General features: G+C 37.7%; 3 protein-coding genes across 3 annotated transcripts; 2 read left to right on the forward strand and 1 right to left on the reverse strand.

Annotated features, from left to right (window-relative positions):
• Nucleotides 1–933: 933 nt before the first annotated feature.
• Nucleotides 934–1,857, forward strand: PFICI_14215 (uncharacterized protein; the record flags this gene model as incomplete). Its single annotated transcript, XM_007842796.1, has 1 exon — nt 934–1,857. The coding sequence occupies one exon, from the start codon at nt 934–936 to the stop codon at nt 1,855–1,857; it is 924 nt and encodes a 307-aa protein (XP_007840987.1).
• Nucleotides 1,858–2,124: 267 nt separating this feature from the next.
• On the forward strand, nt 2,125–3,267 carry PFICI_14216 (uncharacterized protein; the record flags this gene model as incomplete). The annotated part of the gene is made up of 2 exons (XM_007842797.1): nt 2,125–2,789; nt 2,859–3,267. The coding sequence occupies 2 exons, from the start codon at nt 2,125–2,127 to the stop codon at nt 3,265–3,267; spliced, it is 1,074 nt and encodes a 357-aa protein (XP_007840988.1).
• A 2,798-nt stretch (nt 3,268–6,065) lies between these two features.
• Nucleotides 6,066–7,564, reverse strand: PFICI_14217 (uncharacterized protein; the record flags this gene model as incomplete). The annotated part of the gene is made up of 3 exons (XM_007842798.1): nt 6,066–6,754; nt 6,823–7,163; nt 7,221–7,564. The coding sequence occupies 3 exons, from the start codon at nt 7,562–7,564 to the stop codon at nt 6,066–6,068; spliced, it is 1,374 nt and encodes a 457-aa protein (XP_007840989.1).
• Between the last annotated feature and the right edge of the window lie 12,543 nt (nt 7,565–20,107).

The following is a 20,107-nucleotide window of genomic DNA, read 5'->3' on the forward strand; positions in this document are numbered from 1 at the left end:
TTTTTTTTCTTATGCAGCTGCCGGTAACACCGTTCGCTTTTGCATCTGATTCGACGTCCACGACAACTTCAAGCTGCTTACACCAGAAGAGAAAACTGCTGGAAGGTACCGTGATCCGATTATCGAGCACCTTTACTCATCCAGGTCATTCAAGCTAGAGCTTTGGATGACAAGTGCGGCGTTCTTGGCATTTCTGGCTTTTGCGAGTGGAGTGCTAGCAAAACGTGATCCAAGAACATTGGGTCTTTGTTACGTCTTGGTGGGATGGTGATTCCTTTGTGGCTCGTTATTGATGTGCAGCAAGAAGCTCGCCTAGGACACAGCTTAAAGCCTTACAGGATCCGATTTGGTTATTATAGAAAAATAGATATAATTTACGTGGATCATTCCGATTAAGTTATAAATTCAGACTCGTATTATTCTAAAAATTGAACTTGTATCGTCATCTTTATACTCTGACTGTCATTCAGAGAATAAAGCGTCATAGGATCCCTGCGAGTTCGGGGACATGAATCAGAGAAATGAGTCATCCCAATAAACATTTATCGAAATTCCCGAACAGAGTCAAGCGAGGCACAATTATATCCACCATTTCAATTCGTGTCTATGTGCTAGCTTGTTTTGTCGAAATAATGCTTATAGAATATCCAACACGCTTCAACTTTAGAGGCAAGGTGGCGGGGTAAAAGCGTCACTGACGCCCTTCGCAAGACATTTATCAAAATAAAGGGGGATTGATAATATAGTACAAGATTCATTTATTTCCACTTTCATCCTTCACTCAGATTTCAAATGATATTCTGCAATTTTGGTCGACTTCTTCGCCGCCCAGGCTGGCATCATTTTACCACCATACCCTCTACTTACGCGAAATCTTATTGCGCATCTTTCATCAGCAGCGCATCGCAATCTTTTCCTTCCATCACACCAGATATGGCTCTGGCAAAATCCATCACCATTATCTCCTCGCCGTATCATCTCGGCGTCCGCGACGCTGCCGTCGGCGCTGGACCGACAGCATTGCTGGCCGCGGGCTTCGCAGATGCCATCCAGCAGCAGGGCATAGCAGTCCGTGTGGTGGAACTTGAATCTGTTGAAGAATTCGACGGCGAGATAGGCCGCTTATTTGAGCTTTTGCGACGCACATCCAAGACCGTCACTCAAGTCGTGCAGCAGAACTCGTTCCCCATTCTGCTGGCGGGTAACTGCTCCACCACCGTCGGCGTCCAGGCGGGCTATGCGGCTGCCAGGAACATCGTTCCCTCCTGCGTCTGGTTCGACGCTCACGACGACTTCAACACTCCCGATGTTCTGGCTAGCGGGTATCTCGACTCCATGCCCGTGGCAATGCTGGCGGGCCTGGGCTGGAAGACGCTTCTAGCCAGCATTCCTGGCTTCAAGCCGCTGGACCTCCAGCGCCAGCTCGTCCACTGCGGCATGCGCGATGTCACGGAGCTCGAGCGCTCGCGCGTCGTGGAGGCTAGATTTCCGGTCATATGGGGCGACACTGAGAAGCAGGTTGATTTCGAGGGTGAGCTGCACAGACTCCTCAAGGATAAGAAATTGGGCGAGACCATGGTGCACCTTGATCTTGATGCTCTCGACACCTCGGTCGGGAATGTGAACAAGTTCTCTGCTCCCGGTGGCTTATTGGAAGATGACTTGGAGAGATGCTTGAGAATGATTCCATCCGAGTCCAAACCCGTGTCGTTGACTATTGCATCCTATGACCCTTCGTTTGACAAGGATAGGAGAATACCGCCGGTGGCCATCAATGGAGTCGTGGCTTTCGTCAAAAGCTTGATTGCTCAGGGGTTCTTGGAGGGCACATCAGAAACTGCGTCGCGGGCCATATAGCGTGCTGATCATTAGCAGGACATCTACTATAATCGACTAACTCTTAAGCATTTCTCGGCCACGGGCCGAGACCGAGCAATATAATGATGGTGACGGTGGGGAATGTGGGTTTTCGCGCCCAGTATATAATGATAGCTCTCGGCACCGTCTTCATTTCTAAACTGAAACCTTTAGATAGCTATAATCACAAGCTCTCCAAGGCAATCAATTATTCATTATTAAATCTAACAAACATCGTGAATCGCGTTGCACGAACGAATTTCCAAAATGGCCAACATCCAATCGGAATCGCCCAAGCTGCACGTACGTCCAGAGGACGCTCGCAAATTTGTCGAAGATGTCCTACAAGGCAATGGTGTTTCCCAGCGCAACGCAGCCACGGTTGCAAAATGTTTGGTGAAGGCAGACCTGCGAGGAGTGGATACCCACGGCATTAATCGCATCCCTTCCTATATAGCACGTATCAAACAAGGTCTACTCGACGCAACCGCCGACCCGATCATCACCAAGGTCACACCTGTAGTTGGTCAGATTGATGGCCGCAACGGCTTTGGATTCGTCGCCGCACATGCCGGCATGGATCTGGCGATTGAAATGGCAGAGAAATTTGGTATTGGTATGGTTAGTATCAAGCATTCAAACCACTTTGGCATGGCTGCATGGATCTGCCAACAAGCGATTGATGCCAATATGATGAGTTTGGTATTTACCAACTCAAGCCCAGCGATGCCTGTTTGGGGAGGTAGAAGCAAACTTATGGGGATTTCGCCCATCGCATGTGGTGCTCCTGGCTTGGACAATCCTTTCATCCTTGACATGGCACCGTCCGTGGCAGCTCGTGGCAAGATCTTCAAGGCCGAGCGCCGAGGGGAGAAGATTCCCTTTGATTGGGCTATTGATGCCGAAGGGCAGCCCACCGATGACCCGACTGCGTGAGTAGCCCATCTGCCCCCCTCTGCTTCTCCTGCTTTAGAGTACAATAAGAGGCTAACATGGCGAAGCGCACTTCAGGGGGTCATGCTTCCCATCGGTGGACCTAAAGGATCTGCATTGGCTATCATGATGGACGTTTTCTCTGGCGTACTTTCAGGTTCAGCTTTTGCTGGCCATGTTACTGGACCCCTCAACCCATCCAAGCCTGCAGATGTTGGGCATTTCTTGATAGCGATAAAGCCAGACCTTTTTATGAGTTTGGACGACTTCCGCAACCGCATACACTACCTATATGACCGAGTTGTAGGGTCAGAAAAAGCGACAGGTGTGGATCGGATTTATTTCCCTGGTGAAATCGAACAATTGAGTGAGAGGGAAAGACTCAAGACTGGCATTCCGTACGTCAAAGCTGAGATTGACGCCTTAAATGCAGAGGCCAAGAAAGTTGGCGCTGGAGATATAGTGGTACAGATTTGAGTGACGTTTCTCCCAACGTTGCGACATAGTGCACAAGCGTAGATAGGTAACAGTTGAACCTATTGACCTATTCACAAGTGCGGCCCGCCTGCCAAGCCCCCCGAGTCATGTCTTGCTTCCGCTCTTCATCTGCATTATAAATGAAGGACATTATATATATCTGACTTGATGACTGCGACATTTTCACCTTTGGGGCAGAGTATGTACCCATGCTTATTGATGATTATCATCTTCAATGCCGTAGAGTTGATTCAATCCTTGGGCAAGAAAAAGTGACGCTCATGTCTATAGTTGCGCTCCTCGACCTCCCAAGTGCAGACCCAAAATTGATGATCGAGGAAGACTACTCGGTCCTAGAAGCAGCCTACGAGGTGATCTTCCAGGAACTATGTTTAGCGCCTGACTGTGTTGGTTATTCGGCTCCGGGCTGAGTTTGATGGCGGCAAGATCCAAGAGCTCAAATTAACGTCGCGGCGCAGCATGCTCCTCATGGCCATCGCTGGTGACTTCCATAAGCAGCAACTCTTTTCCGCTCAGTACTTCTTCTTGTACTTTATGTCGAGGTGCTCTTGACGATTGGTCATCGCTCGTGAGTAGGAAGCTACCATCGTGGCTGAGTGACATTGACATTCACATTGCCCTGGTGTGGCTGTAAACCAGCTGTTCTTCGTCGACGATATTCCATTCCACTATCTTGTGTCCTCATAGAGGATGAGGAGATGACCAGTGACTGGGTGCCAGATGGCAACTTCTGGGTTGTTGAATGCGTCTCCTTGTGCCGCAGATCGCAGTCTATCCTCAGCAGGAACGCATTTACGTGGCGGTAGGTATTCTCTTGCAGAGGTCGAGGGTCACGCACATCCCCCATTACGGTCGAAGTTGCATGCGGTCAAACAGCCCAGAAAATCCTTCCTGGACAACTTTGAAACCAGCGAGACGATTTGCAAAGGCAAATCTCTGTTTCAGAGGCCAATTTCGCCGTCCTTCCAGAAAGGTAAAGAGAATTCCCGCTATGAATGTATCTCCCGCACCAATGGTGCTAAGAATTCATTAGACTGGGGATATCAAATGGCTGGAGTGCTCGTGCACGTACTCAATCACCTTTGAAGCTTCCGGAAGATAAGCATCCGTGCCGCAGAAGGCGCTCGTACGAGGCTCCAAGGCAAACGAACCATGCGTACCCCAAGTACAACATAGAAGCAGGCTGTAGAAGAGAAATATTAGCAGGAGTGAGCTTTGACAGAGGGGTCGCATGAGCTCACTCACGCGTTGGAGGCCAGTTTGGCTTGAGCTCGAAGACACTTTTCAGCGTCGCGGTATCCATTGCCCTACAAAATGCCTGGAGTCAATATCGGTCATAGCTGTAAGTTTTCTGGCTAACGGAATTCCTAAAGGTCAAATAGTGCATGAGTGAACATCAGTGCAATATGTGTTGACTAAACGTTGCCCAGCTTTTAGAGTAGAAGACCACATCCGCTTCCGGGACAAGACCTTGCAATCCATCCCTTGCCGGCTTCTCCAACTCTACGCTGATTCGAACGTCCGCATGTGATTGTCGGAGTTGGCTTATACACTGAAGAGTGACATCCGGAATTCGCCCTGTAGCTGATTAGCCCCGCGCAATGGAGTTCCCTAGGACTGTTGGCACCTCAAAATGATACCAGGTATTTCCTGTGCTGAACACACTGGCGGCCTGACAGAACTCGTCGCAAGTCATCTCGGGGAGGTTATTATAATTGATGATGGTGCGTGAGTTGGTAGCGACGCTTCGAATAATGTAGCTCGACGGTGGCTCGTCGTGGTCTTCGCGATATATGCATGCTTGTAAGGACACGCCTGAGCCGAGTGTCTCTTCAATTTTCCTCGCGGCACTGGACTGTCGACTGGGTAGCACTGCGATCAAATTCAACGATGTTGGTGCATCGACAGGTCGGAGAAGCTCCTGAAGGACTTCTACGGTATTTGGACAATTCCCTCCCCGTCTCGTCGAGATATCTAACGCTCGTTGTTTTTCATCTTCGGAAGGGTACTGAGACACGCTATGCCTACCGGTCAATCGAGAGCGCCATACGAGCATAACATGACAGATTGAAAGACTAACCACAGAATGGTGTCAATGTAACATGCACCAACTCCAACAAATCGTTCCATGATTGCTTCTTACAGGTCAGGAGCTAAGCCCGAGGGGTTGTCTCTGGTGTTGGAGTAGGTTCGGGCAAAAGACTTTTAGCTTTGAGGCTTATGGGCTTATTCTTTTGGCCCGGTCAGCAGGGCAGGTGTTGGGAGCTTTGGGGTCATTGCTGCTCAGTGATATGCAGTTTGCGACAAGACAGAGACCAAAAGCAATACCAGGCGGCAGACAAACAATGCAACAGCGGGCTGGTGCACGGGAAGACCGCCCGCTGTACCTACTACATATGTATGCAGTGTGTACTGACATAATATCAGTCAAATTGAACATAACCGTGAAGCGACAACAGTCTTGCGCAATACATTCGAGAGGTATTTGTCTTGACCATCGGTTTGGGTCGACATCATGAAGCAGAGCTTGAGCAGCATGTACCTCAACGTGATTTATATGGCTGATAGTGTCATCTTTTGGGCCAGAAGATCCAATCGCTTCTGACTAATCAAATACGACAAGACTCAAGTCGTCAAACATTTGCACCGGGACTCCATTTAGTCAAATATTTCTAAGATCTTTCTAATCTAGCATCATTCTTTGCGATGTGACTCCAGCTGGTATCTGAGTTGGGCCGTCTTTACACCACATACAGTTTGTATGTAAATGTTCATGATCAAAGCCCTTCTATACCCAACCATGGGTGTCGTATGAGATCCATAGTAGACAGACGCTCTTGCGGATCAATCTTCATGAGCGCATGCAGGAATGATACAAAGCTTTTACGGATCTCCTGGTCGAGGTCATCCATATAATCATCCGATTCGAGACTGGGCATCTCGAGTGCAGGAGCGCCCCGAACATGACCAGACTCGTCAAAGCAGGTCGCGACCAGCTCAGCATCTCCCTTATCCAGCAGCCGTCGCGGAAACGGACCAAAATATGCAACCATCTCGCTCAGGTGTTGCTTCAGCTCATAGTGTCCATGAGGAGGGGCACGACCATCAAACATGCGGACGCAGCGAAACACTTCCAGAATCACGGCACCGAGGTTCCACCAGTCAGTGGAAGCATCCCAAGGAGCTTTGATGAGAACTTCGGGTGCGCGAAGTAAGACGGGTTGAATCAATTCGGTAAGATGATTGTCAGCCCATGAGGAGACACCCCAGTCGCCAATGGCCACCTCGAAGTCCAAAATAGGTTGGCCGGGTGTGAAATAAAACCTTGTGAGAGGTTGTGACGCTATCGGATAGTACTTGTCGGCAAGCTTATCCTGAACTGGAGCCGGGACCTGCTTCAGATATTGAGACTCGATAAGCGAGCTGTCCCGAACCTTGACGAAAATGTTGTCGGGCTTGATGTCTTCTCCCAAAAAAAAATACTCTTGATTAGCCTCTTCAAGTCAAACGTGAGAGCTTTTGGTTGTCATTTACCTGTATGGATCACGTTGCTGTCGTGGGCATAATCGAGTGCAGCAAGGAGATAGAAGGTGAATCGTCTCATGAGTGGATTTGGTATCATAGTCTTGTTGAATAAAGTGCCGAATGTCTTCAGGGTTTCTCCCATTAGCTCTAACACGAGGCATACGTGAGTTCCGTTTGGGCCGCAGTGCTCAAAGTCATCGACGAGATGGCAGATGTACTTGTAACCGAGATGTGTCTTGTCAGCGTCACGAAGATGTCGCAGGATCTCTCGTTCGAAGATGTCCTTGTCAGTGCCATAACAATCCGCACTCAATACCTTCAGAGCATAATATTTTTGGCCTTCATCTTGTCTGGGGAGCATAAGCTTTTTGGCTTGAGATGGGGTTGAAGGAGGGAGAACGACTCACGGCAAAGATGTGTCTCTCACCAGCCACACCGTGGAATAGAGACCGTAGCCCAGCTTGTTCAAGACCAAGTATTTCCCATTGTAGATATCGCCAATGTACACTGGGTGGAAATTACCAGGTCTGTATGCTTCTGAGCCCTCTTCAATGACCACATCATCAGGCAGATCTAAATCGAGCCTCTCAGGATGCTGCTCTGCTGCTGGCTCTGTTGCTGGCTCTGCTGCTGGTGGCTCTGCTGCTGGCTCTGCTGCTGGCTCTGCTGCTTGTTGGGCAGCAAAGGGGTTCGCAGAGCTTTGGCTTTCTGACGCTGGGGCTTTCATTTCATGAGTCCCGGAGTCTGGCATCTTGATCGAAGCAAAATGGTGTTTTTTGTCTTCAACGATTCTGACCGGGAGCTGGGTAGAGGGTTGGAATGCGGAGGTTGCTTGAGGTGAAAGTGGCCCGTGCGTCGCTGAGGCAAACACAGTCTTGAAAGCAAGATCTCTTGGTAAAGGCCGCTTAGGAACAATGCTTTTCATTTTATGAAGGACACCCTTTGAAGGACGCAGCGACGCCAGAGTCTTCTACTTTTATTGATCGACCGAGCAATTTTCCTCCCTTCGCATGACGTGCGCGATCCATCACGGCGGGATGCCCAAGGTAGTTCCGGACCCCCATTTTCTCTGCTGGGTGGCCTCTAGCCGCTGAGTATCCTTATCTACTACCTACTGCGAAGTACATTATGTACACTGTAAAAGGTCCATGGGTATGTGTACTGCTGAAGCGCGCGGTAAGGCGCGATTTATTAGTCGCTTTCAATGGTATGTCCAGCGATTGGCCCGCCATAACGGGACCTAGGAGAGATGGGTCCTACTGTTGGTGCTGCATCAAAGCCACATCAATTGAAGGCACACTGGCACCAGCATTTGGGGACTGTGATGATGGACTGCAGTTTACCCCACTGTATTGTGAGTCCCCCTCCCTCCAGCATATTTAGGTACCTACGTACCTGTATGAAGGCGTTGGCCAATCGGATGCCTGAGGGCGCCTTGCCGGCACCACTCCTCCTTGGTCGAAAAATGAGGGCCGAAAATGAGCTAACCAGTGTAGCGTAGCGCGGTCATAATGATCCTGGGTCCAACAGTTCACCTGCATGATGTTCAGTACATTCACTTCTTGATAGAGATTTGAATACCAAGATCTTTCGTAACTTTCTGAGTCTTGCAGAGCAACGGCGATATCACGTCATGTCGAGCATGCATTAAAATCACCAACTGAAACTCTGTTGGCCGCCGCATTTAATAATCCACTTCTTTGTTGAGCCAATCCAATCTATTCAGTGACCCTGTTCGGGGATTCCCGATCCCAGCAAGCCTTCACAGATGCTCTATCCGAGCGCCTTCAATCACTTGTCTTAAGCAGCCTGATAGAGACTTAGAGGAGGCATTGAGTTGAGGAATTTGGGGGTTGGTGTGATAAAGGAGAGAATACCCACTGCTATAACCGCGCGCCAGATTCAAGGTCATTGAGGTGGTCAGCCTCGTGGAAATCCATAAGGCTGTCCCAGTATGCTTCGTGTTACTATAATGCAGATATTAGTAGATAGTAACAGAAGAAAGTTCCAGATATATAAATGGAAGTCATCCCAGGACAGAGAGGGTGTCTTCAAACAACAGCAACAAAGCATACTGCCTATAACTCCAGCTCTTCTCTAGCCTGATTCACTGCTATACTCTTGGCTCTCTCTACATTTTCCTCGTATTTCCAACCACCCAATCTATTCATCAACATGCCTCTCGCGGGTCCCTCCTCAATCGCTTTCACCAATGAGTTGAAGCGGACTACATCGGCAGAAGAGGCTATCCTAGCATCTGCTCCCAAAGATCTAGGCAATCGTCCCGCCAACGAAGCCTTGGTGAAATGTACTCCTAGACACGTGTAAGTAATGGAAACAGAAAAAAAGCATTTCAGCAACATATATAATTATACTCAACATACTTTGACAAAATAATGTGTTTTACTGATCACAGAACAGTGGGGGAGATAGCTGGCATTCGAATGCGAATGACAATGTAGAACACCTGACTGTGGAGTATAAGTATAATGGTCAACATGTCACGACAAAACATGTTTACCGGCCTCGTAAGAATTAGTGAGGCTTGTGACTTGGTTGGCAGTCGAATAGGTGACGGCCAGCGAATTCCCGGTGCTGTGGTTGTTGTTGTTGTTGTTTTGGGGGGGGGGGGGGGGGGTTGAGCGGTTACTTTTTCGCTATTTGCCGCTCTTGGGGTTCAAGTGTAACTGTGTTATAAGCTGGAGAGACGAGTAATATGGAGTTTTGTTATATTGCACCAAAGTTTGTCAAAGATGAAGAAACTACTCAATGTGTAAATGATGCAACATTTTGAATTGCGATTGCTATTTGTGTTGTGTAGGATGAGCCATAAAGGCCAAAGTCGCGACGAAAAGCTGAGAGATCGAAACATCTGGTCCAGCAACCACAAAACCGCGCTCTTGTTACTTGGAAGGTACACCTGAGATTAATACTCGATACAAGAATGACTGTCTTGAGAGAAACTGGAGATATACATCAGTTAAAGCACTTTCGGTCTTTAACATTACCATAAGTATGCGACAAACGACGAATGAATGCAATAGGTTATATGTTTCGACATATGAGTGTAATAGCCTAGATGACCAAAACCATCGTTATAATCAAATCGATAATCATGCATATGGGAAAGAACTAACCATCTAGGAATAGTACACAAACGACAATTGATCGAGGAATGTTTTTTTTAATCTTGTTTTTTTCCCCAAAGGGACAATGACCGGATTCAAGAAGCCGGAGCCCATATTAAGTATCCGGTGACGTTGCACATTTTCTCAACGTAAGACAGATAATCTTAACCAAGAATCCCAGCACTGTGTACCCTATTTGCGCCCAGTCTGTGTGAAAAGGAGTATCTCTGAGCCCTTGCATTTGAAACAAAAGTGTGATCCAGGCAGAAGGAGCATTAACCTACTCGCCTGTAGTAGTCGATGATGTTGTCTTGATGGATAGTCAACAGTAGTCTCACCATCGCTCTCTGGCCCGCAATAGTATACCGACCGAGCAGAGGGACTATTAGTCCTTTATCTCGGTCGAATATCGACCAGCGCAAGTACAGTGGCATTATCCGCGGATGTAAAACTCTACGAATTTTACGGATGGCCAACTGGGAAAAAGCTTCTTATGCTTCGTTATTGGATCGGCCGAGGACTGGTCTCGCCGGTGTATCGCAGGTGAAGACGGCGCTACCGATCCATCAAAATACGTACATATGTAAACTAATAGAACAGTTGCATTTACAACCTACCGTAGCGGGGGGGTGCGTGGTTAAACAATGATTATTTAGCGCATAATAGTTATGCAATATTATAATAATTGCTTTATTATATAATTATTATATAATAAATAATTATTATATGCAGATAATTATTATATGGGGAAATAATTATTATATAAAAAAAATTATTATATAGCCCGTGCACGCACTTAAAGGGTACGTATTTTATTTTACTATTATAAAAATTTAATAAAGGTATTACGGTTAAATATTTTTATTCGAATTATAATTAAAAATTAAATTGCAAAAATATATTAATTAATTATAAGAATTATTTTATCCGAATTATTTATAATATATAATCCTATTAATCCGGCGACCGCTATAGCTATTTACGCATTTCGCTATTTATTTAAGCCGCCTTTAACCGAGATCCTTAAAACGCCGACTACCGATAAACTCTAATTATCCGAATTTACCTATTATAACAAAACCTAATATTAGCATAATACGTAATTTAACCGAAATTAAAAAAATTAAGGTATTACTAAATATTATTATTATAAAGCCCTAAAAATTAAAAATAATTTTTAATTTATTATAAAAAAAAAGGTCGGGTCGATTTTTTTAATTTTCGGAATATAACGGATTAATAAGGATTATTAATATAATCGCTATTATTAACCTATTATATAATTAAATAACCCTTAAATTGCTTTTTATTATTGCTAAAGCCGACGAGGTATAAAGCTTTTTTATTATAATAAAAAAGCAAAAAGAAATATAAATTATTTAATTTTTTAATAAAAAATTATTGCACGGATGTTAATACAGCATTATATAATGCATAAAATTAGCTTTATAACGCATATTAAATCGTTATAATAGCTATAAAACCCATCGAAATATCGTTAAATAACGATATATGGGAAATCAGTGGAATTTACCCTATATTAACTTATAGTTAATACAGCACTATTTATAGCCATTATTCCCAGTGCTATATAATTAACAAATTATTATAATTGACTATTATGGCCACTATGGCCACTGGAACCCACTGGAATCCAATAAAACGTTCCACTAGATCAAGCCCCACTAAGTATAGCTAATACACCTAGCCATAGTGGTCCTAAAATTATAAGGTAACTTATACCGTAGAAATTTATAGAATTTTATAGTTTTTTCGATTATAAATTAACCTTATTACTAATTAATTTAATTTATAATCTAATTTATTAGTAATATATTCCAGAATATTTTTATTAGTTAATTTTATAAATATAAAAGGTAGTTATTCCTCCGTAATTAGTTATTTTTTCCTTAAGCTTTAATAAATTAATTATATAGCCCTATAACTACTTTTACGGCCTGATTTTACGAATTATACGAACGCTTCCTTGTGACTAAGTTATATGATCCACCAATTATACCTTAGAATAAAAATTAATAAACGCGCATTTTATAATTATAAAATAAGCTAAAAAATATATGACGGGACATTCACTTTATACACTTATAATTCTTAAAAGGATCTTTAAACTAAATTAATTAAGCTTTATAAAAGCTCTTAAATAAATATATAAATATAATTTATCCTTTATTTTATTTATATAAAATTAAACTATTTTTAATTATTTATTTATGCTTATATACCGCTTTTATTAGGTAATATCGAAACCTTAAATTATAAGTTTTTTTAATTATTATAATTATAAGCCTAATATATATATAGCTAAGTTATTATTAAATTTTCCGTATATTTATATTATTTAATAAGATGCTAGCGGAATTTAATTTTTAAAATTTAATTTTTAAAATTCCGACTAATATTTTAAATTCGATTTTTAAAATTAAAATATTAAAAACCCCGTTTTTTTATAAAAAATATTATTTTATATAAATTTTAATATTTAAAGCTATACGGTTAAAATTAAGCTTATTTATTAAAAAAATTAGGTAGCTTAGTTTTTATAATACCGGTTTTTTTCGGAATAAAATATTATTTAGGATTATATTAATTTTAAATCGACGAAATTATAATTATAAGCTAAATAGCCTTTTTTAATAAAAATTTATAAATTTAAGCTTTAATATTAATTTAAAAACGACTTAATTTAGCAAATTTCTAATTAAAATAAAAAAAATCTAAATATTAAAAAAAATAAATTTATTTTTTCTAAGCTTTTTTTGCTAAAAAAAACTTTTTAAAAGATATTTTTAGAAATTTAAAACTTAAATATTTAATTTTAAAAAAAAATTTATTATTTAACGGTATATTAATAAGCTTAAAAAATAAATATAAAATTTTATAAATATTAAGCTTTAAATTATTATATTTATAAAAGCTTTAAATTAAAATAATTATATTATTCGGAATTTTTGCTATATATTTTAAAATTTAATAGCTTTAACCGAAAAGGATTTTTTTAAAGCAAATTTTTAAAAAATATAAAAATATATTTATTAAAGCTAATTAAGCTTAAAATTTTATTATTTAGTATCGAAAATAATACAAAAAATTCGAATTAGCGCGCCGTTATAAATCGGAAATAATAATCGGTTTTTTTGCTATAAATAATTTTTTAAACGCCGTTAATAATAAGATTTTTTTAAAATAAGGAATATTAATTAAAAAGAAATTAATAAATAGCTATATTTCGAAAATTTTACGTTTTTAGAATTAAAAAATATATTTTAGAAAAATTTATATTTAAAAAATAAAATTAGCCGATTTTAGTAATAAGTTTTCGCCGCTTTTAACGTTAATAGCTTTAGCTTTAAAGCTTTTAATTTAAAAAGCTCCGGAAACCTTAATAAAAATATTATATATTTATATCGAATTTTTAAAAAAGCTATTTATTAATAGCCTTTAAAATAATATTTTATTTTAAAATATATATTTATAGGTTTTATTAAGCGTATTATTAAAATATTAAATAATAAAGCTTTAAAAAAAATTCGAGTTTAAATTAAATATAATAAATATAAAATTTTAAAAAATAATTTAAAAAAAAGCTAAATTAAAAATTAAAAATTTAAAATTATAAATTAATAAAATCTATTCAAAACCTTTAATTTTTAGCTTATTAGTAATTTTAATATTATATTCTAAGGTATGATTGGTGGATCATAAACTTAGGCACAGGGAAGCGTTCATATGATTCGTAGAATCAGGCCGTGGAGGGTAGTTATAGGGCTATATAACTGATTTATTGAAGCTTAAGGAAAGAATAACTAACTACGGAGGAATAACTACCTTTTATACCCATAAAATCAACCAATAAGAACATTCTAAAATATATTATTAATAAACTAGATTTATAATTAAGTTAATTAATAATAAGGTTAATTTATAATCAAAGAAACCATCGAAATCCATGGATTTCTATGGTGTGGGTTACCCTATAACCCAGGGCCACTATGGCCAGGTGCATTGGCCACACTTAGTGGGGCTGGATCCAGTGGAACGTTCCACTGGATTCCAGTGGGTTCCAGTGGCCATAGTGGCCATAATAGTCAACTATAATGACTTATTAACTATATAGCACTATAAATAATAGCTATAAATGGTGCTATACTAACTATAGGTTAGTATAGGGTAAGTTCTACTGATTTCCTATATATCGTTATTTAACGATATTTCGATAGGTTTTATAGCTATTATAACGATATAATATGCGTTATAAAGCTAATTTTATGCATTATACGATACTATATTAATATCCGTGCAATACTCCCCCTATTAAATAATATCGGTTAAATTTAATAATTTGATAAATTTCTGAAATTTATCTTTAGGAAGTGGCTTTATAAGGCCGTTTGCTAGTATATTATTAGTTAAAATATATTCGATTCGAATATTTTTATTTTTAACCTTTTGCCGTACGTAAAAATACCGTATAGCCGTATATTTAATACGTTAGTAATATTCCGGATTATATGCCAAATTTATAGCCCCCGTATTATCTCCTTTAATTAATACGGTATTTATATTAATTCCGATTTCCGTAAGGAGATTTTTTAACTATATTACTTTACAGGTAGCCTGCTCCAGCCCGTTAAACTCAGCTTCGGTAATTAATAAAAAAATCGTAAATTGCCGTTTCGATTTCCAACTTATCGATCCGTTATTTAAAATAAATAAATAACCGGACATTAATTTACAGGTTTCGTAATCACCAGCAAAATCGGCATCGGAATAACCTATTAATCCGGGTTTTATTTTCCCGTTAAAAGTAATTCCAAAATAATAATAGGATTTTAAATAATTAAATACCCCTTTTACCCCTTTTATCGTAGTTTTCGATAGGTTCTACATATATCTAGCTAAATATACTACAAAGTAAGCTAAATCGGGCCTAATTTAGACCATAGCATACATTAATCCACCTAATAAATACTAATATAAGTGGATAAATTCCTTTAAAGCCGGTTTTTCGTTGCTTTTTTTTGCCGTATGCAACGATTTTGGGAATCTAAAGCTAAATAGTATATTAGCCGGTTTTATATCGGAAAATCCGTTAATTTCCAGTAACTTCTTAAAATAAATTGCCTAGTTTATACGAATTATTTTATTTTCTCGATTTCTTTCAATTTATATACCGAGAAAATAAAAGACTAATCCCAAATCTTTTATTTCGAATTCTTTCGAAATATCCTATTTTAATTAGTTAATTTTACATAAATCAAGGCCAAAAATCAAAAAATCATCCACGTAAATTATAATAAAAATATTAAATTCTTTATTATAATAAGCTAATTCGTCTAAAATAAATAGATTAAATCCAAGCTTTTTCAGGCTATTTTTCAGCGTAATTTGCCATTAGCGTAAACTTTATTTAAAACCGTATAAGGCCTTTTTAAGCTAAATTACCTAAAAATCGTCGTTTTTCCAACCGAAATTATTTAATTCCGGGTTTTCGGAAAAAAATTCGGATAATCCGTTTATAAGGGTAATATATACTTCTTCGTATAATTCCCCGTTTAGGAAGGCACCGATTATATCGATTTATTCAATTTCCCAATCGTAATAAGCTACTAAAACTAATAAAAGCCTCCAAATAGTGGATTTTATTCCCGTAGCGAACGTTTCGAAATAATCGATTCCATATCGTTATTCGAATCCACGTACAACCAATCTAGCCTTATATTTATCAATATTTCCGTTTTTATCGGTTTTCCTTTTAAATACCTATTTTACGGATAATAGGATTTTACCGGCTTTTTAGACTTTATTTCGATCGATAGTTTAAAAAGTCCTTTTCTAAATTAATTGCCATAATTCAGCGTATATAGCCTGGATCCATTTTTCCTTTTCAAAGCTTTTTAATGCTTATTTTATTATTTTCGGTTCCGTATAGCCTAAATTTTCGATAATTAAATAATACGAAATATCGGCGAATAATTCGTCGTATTTAACGAATTTATCTCATTCGGAATCCGTAAATTTCGGAAAAATTACCTCAATATTCGATTTATTCGGAGTAATCGAAGAGGTATTATCAATATCCATAGATTCGGAATCCATACTAAATCCATTATCCATATTAGATTCGTTCCCGGGTAAATCCGGTCGATCGTTAATTATAAACTTATTCGTAATAAATCGAAGAATTCGATCGTTTCCGGGAGGTGGATTTAGTAGATTTCGTGGATCCACCGTTTCCGATACCGTTGATTGGATAATTTCACCGTCGGTGGAACTTTTATCCGGTGTTATTTCCTGATCCGGTAATTCCGAATCCGGTAATTTCTCCCCCTCTTTTCGATTTTCAGGTAATAATCGAATATAGGAGGTCCGTATAATCTATAACTTATACGGTCGATCGGGAAGATATACGTAATAGATTTTATTACCGTTATATCCAATTATTTTCCCGTTTTCGGTAATAACTCCGAATTTATCGGAATTTTTACGGATTTTTTTCGGTTTATAAACTAAAACCGGTATTCCTAATGCATAAATTTAGGATAAATTAGGCTTATTATCCCGTTTTAGCCAGAAATAATCGTAAAATTCCTAATAAAAAGTAAATAAACCGGATACCGTAACAATAAAATTTATTAAATAAACTACTACTTTTACAACGAATTCCTAAAGGTTTTTCGGGAGTTATAAATCGATAAAAACCGTTCTAGTTTTTTCGATAATAATCCGGTTCGTACATTCGGCTATACCGTTTTATTCTAATATATAAAAAATTATAAATTCGAAAATAATCCCTTTTTCGGTTAAATAATTTTCTAATTTAACCGGGGAAAACTCCCTACCGTTATCCATACGAATAATATTCGGATATTTTCCGAATTAGGTTTTATAATATTCGATCTTATTCGTTACGATATCGAATATATCGGATTTTTCTTTAGAAAATTTAATTTCCCGAAATCCGGTTTTATTATCCGTAAAACCAATTATATATTTATAACCGGAATAACTAAAGGGGGTAATATAAACCGTATCGATACAAATACAATATAACAATTTATTAGCCCTATTCGGATTCGTACAAAGCTGGTTTCGGGTAAATTTTCCCGAAATACAAAATTCGCAATTTAAATCCTCCTTTTTTAATTCCTCTTTAGGAATCCCCGTAATTATTTTAGCTATTTTAGCTAAAATATCGTAGCTAAAATAGCTAAATCGTTTATGCCATTTTTCCGTAACTATAAAAAAATTCGAATAATTAAAAATTAATTCGATTTCCTCGAAATCCGTAATTTCGTTAAATTTCGTATCCGAATTCGGTTCCGGGTAACTTAAACCGATTACACAGGCTTTTTCCACTACTTTTAATAAATTTATAGCTAAATATACCATATCAAGCTCTAACTTATTAACCAGGTACAAGAAAAATCCACGTTTTTCTTAATTTAACGTGGCAAAAAGCCTATTTTTAGAATCATATAATTTATTCCCGCTTATAATACCGCCTTTTTAGTAATATAATTAGCCGGACATAATATTTAGCGGAAATTCCGGTACATAAAACACGTTTAATAGCGTTATTTTACGTATTTCCCGGTTAATTTCAAAAAAAAGCGTAATATTTCCAATTCCTTTTAAAAATACTTTTCCACCACCTATAATAATCGGTAAAAAATCCGATTTTACAATAAAATTATCGAATAAATTCTTATTATTCGATATATACTTTAAAAAACCCGTATCGTATAACCACCAATCCCTAGGGAAAATAGTTAATTTCTTCTTTTTCAAATTATTCGAAATATTCGAAAAAATATAAAACAATTCGTCTTCGTCTAAATCTTCGTTACGGGGTAAATTTCCCCGTTTCTTAAATTTCTAATTCGTAATAAATATAGTCGAATTTGAGTTATTCGACTTATTCGAATTATTCGAATTATTAGAATTATTCGAATTATTCGATTTCTTCCCTTTATTCGATTTATTCGAATTCTTCCTATTTCCGCTTTAGGTTCCCCGTTAATTCTAATTAAATCGGGGGAACCGGGATTTCTTATTATCCGTATAATAAAAATTTCCCATAGCCGTATCCGGATCCCGTCGGTTTTCATCCAAAATATCCGTAATTAACCCTTCGAAGGTAAATAGATTTATAAACCGTAAAGCACTACGTTAACGATCAGCCCATACAAGGTAAGCTAACTAAAAAGCTGCAATAAAAATCGTCTTTTAATCGATATCATCGATTTTTACCCCAACGCTTAAAAGCTTTAAAATATATCCTTTAAAAATAAATATAAACTCGTTTAACAAATTATAATTCTCGAATTTAATCGTATAAAATTCGAGATATAATTGCTAACGTAATACGGGACCAATGCCTTAATAGGCTAATTATAAAATAGATAAAGCCTTATATAAATCCATTTCATCAAAAATCAAATTTAACGGTTCTATTATTAAATTCTAACGAATCAAAAGCAATACCTATGCTTTCTAAATATCGGTTATACCGTTATATATATCGGTAATTTCAAAAAACCGATCGATTCCTAGCAATTTAAAATATAACTACAACATAAATTTCCACATATTCCAATTTCCGGATCCGGAAAATTTCTATTTCTCCGGCATCTAGCATCCGGCAATAATACGGATAAAATTATCCATTTTACCGAATTTTTGCCGTTATAACGGTATAATTATCGTTAAAAAACGGTAAAGGAATCGTTAAAAAAAATAAAAGAAATTAATTCTTTTTATTTTATCGATAAAATATATAAAAAGATCCAAATGCTATAATATAATATAGCAGGTGCTATAGGGTGCTATAGCAGATCGGCTACTATAATAGGGACTAATTATCAGTGATTTTATAGCCGTTATATAGCTATAACGGGTAAAATCACTATAATTAGCCATTTAACTATAATTTTCGATATAGTTACGGCTTATATAAGCTTATATATAGGCCTATAAAAGATCGGCTACTATAACGGAATTCCAAAGTCTACGTTAAATTAACTCGTCTAGGAAAGCGGTTATAGTTTTCGATATAAAGTCCGGTTCCTAATATAATCGATATTATACCGGACCGGGCTCATAACCTGTTCTAAAATATAATTAGTAGATTATAAACTTAGGCACAAGGAAGCGTTTATATAATTCGTAGAATTAAGCCGTAAAAGGTAATTATAAGGCTATATAACTGATTTATTAAAGCTTAAGGAAAAAATAACTAACTACAAAAAAATAACTACCTTTTATACCCATAAAATTAACTAATAAAAACATTCTAAAATATATTACTAATAAACTAGATTTATAATTAAGTTAATTAGTAATAAAATTAATTTATAATCGAAAAAACCATCGAAATCCATAAATTTCTATAATATGGGTTACCCTATAACCCAAAGCCACTATGGCCAGGTGCATTAGCCACACTTAGTGGGGCTGGATCCAGTGGAACGTTCCACTAGATTCCAGTGGGTTCCAGTGGCCATAATGGCCACAACAGTCAACTGTAATGACTTATTGACTGTACAGCACTATGAACAGTGGCTGTAAGTGGTGCTGTACTAACTGTAGGTCAGTACAGGGTAAGTTCCACTGATTTCCCATATATCGTTATTTAACGATATCTCGATGGGTTTTATAGCTGTTATAACGATATAATATGCGTTATAAAGCTAATTTTATGCACTATACGATGCTGTATTAACATCCGTGCAACATATTATAATTATAAATTTTTATATCGTCGGTTTAAATAACTAATTAGTAATATATTTTATTATTTAATTTAAATATTTTTTATACGAAAATATTTTTTAAATAATTATAGCTTAATTTATATTATTAACGATATTAAATTATTCGTTTTAGGCTTTTTTAGGCTTAATAAAACCAGATCCGTAATTAAAATTAAAATTTTAGTTTTATTTATTAAAAAATATAAAATTAAAATTATTAAAAATATATTTAAAAATTTTAATAATTAAATTATAATATTAATTTTAATTAATATAGCCTATATTTTTACTTTTTACTATAATATTATATCGGAAATTAAATTAAAAAAAAAGGTATTTAAAAATATAATTTTAATATTATTTTTAAAATTAATAATTTAAAATAAAATTAGG

The sequence above is a fragment of the Pestalotiopsis fici genome (assembly GCF_000516985.1).
Source record: "Pestalotiopsis fici W106-1 unplaced genomic scaffold PFICI_Scf_12, whole genome shotgun sequence".
Taxonomy (NCBI): domain Eukaryota; kingdom Fungi; phylum Ascomycota; class Sordariomycetes; order Amphisphaeriales; family Sporocadaceae; genus Pestalotiopsis; species Pestalotiopsis fici.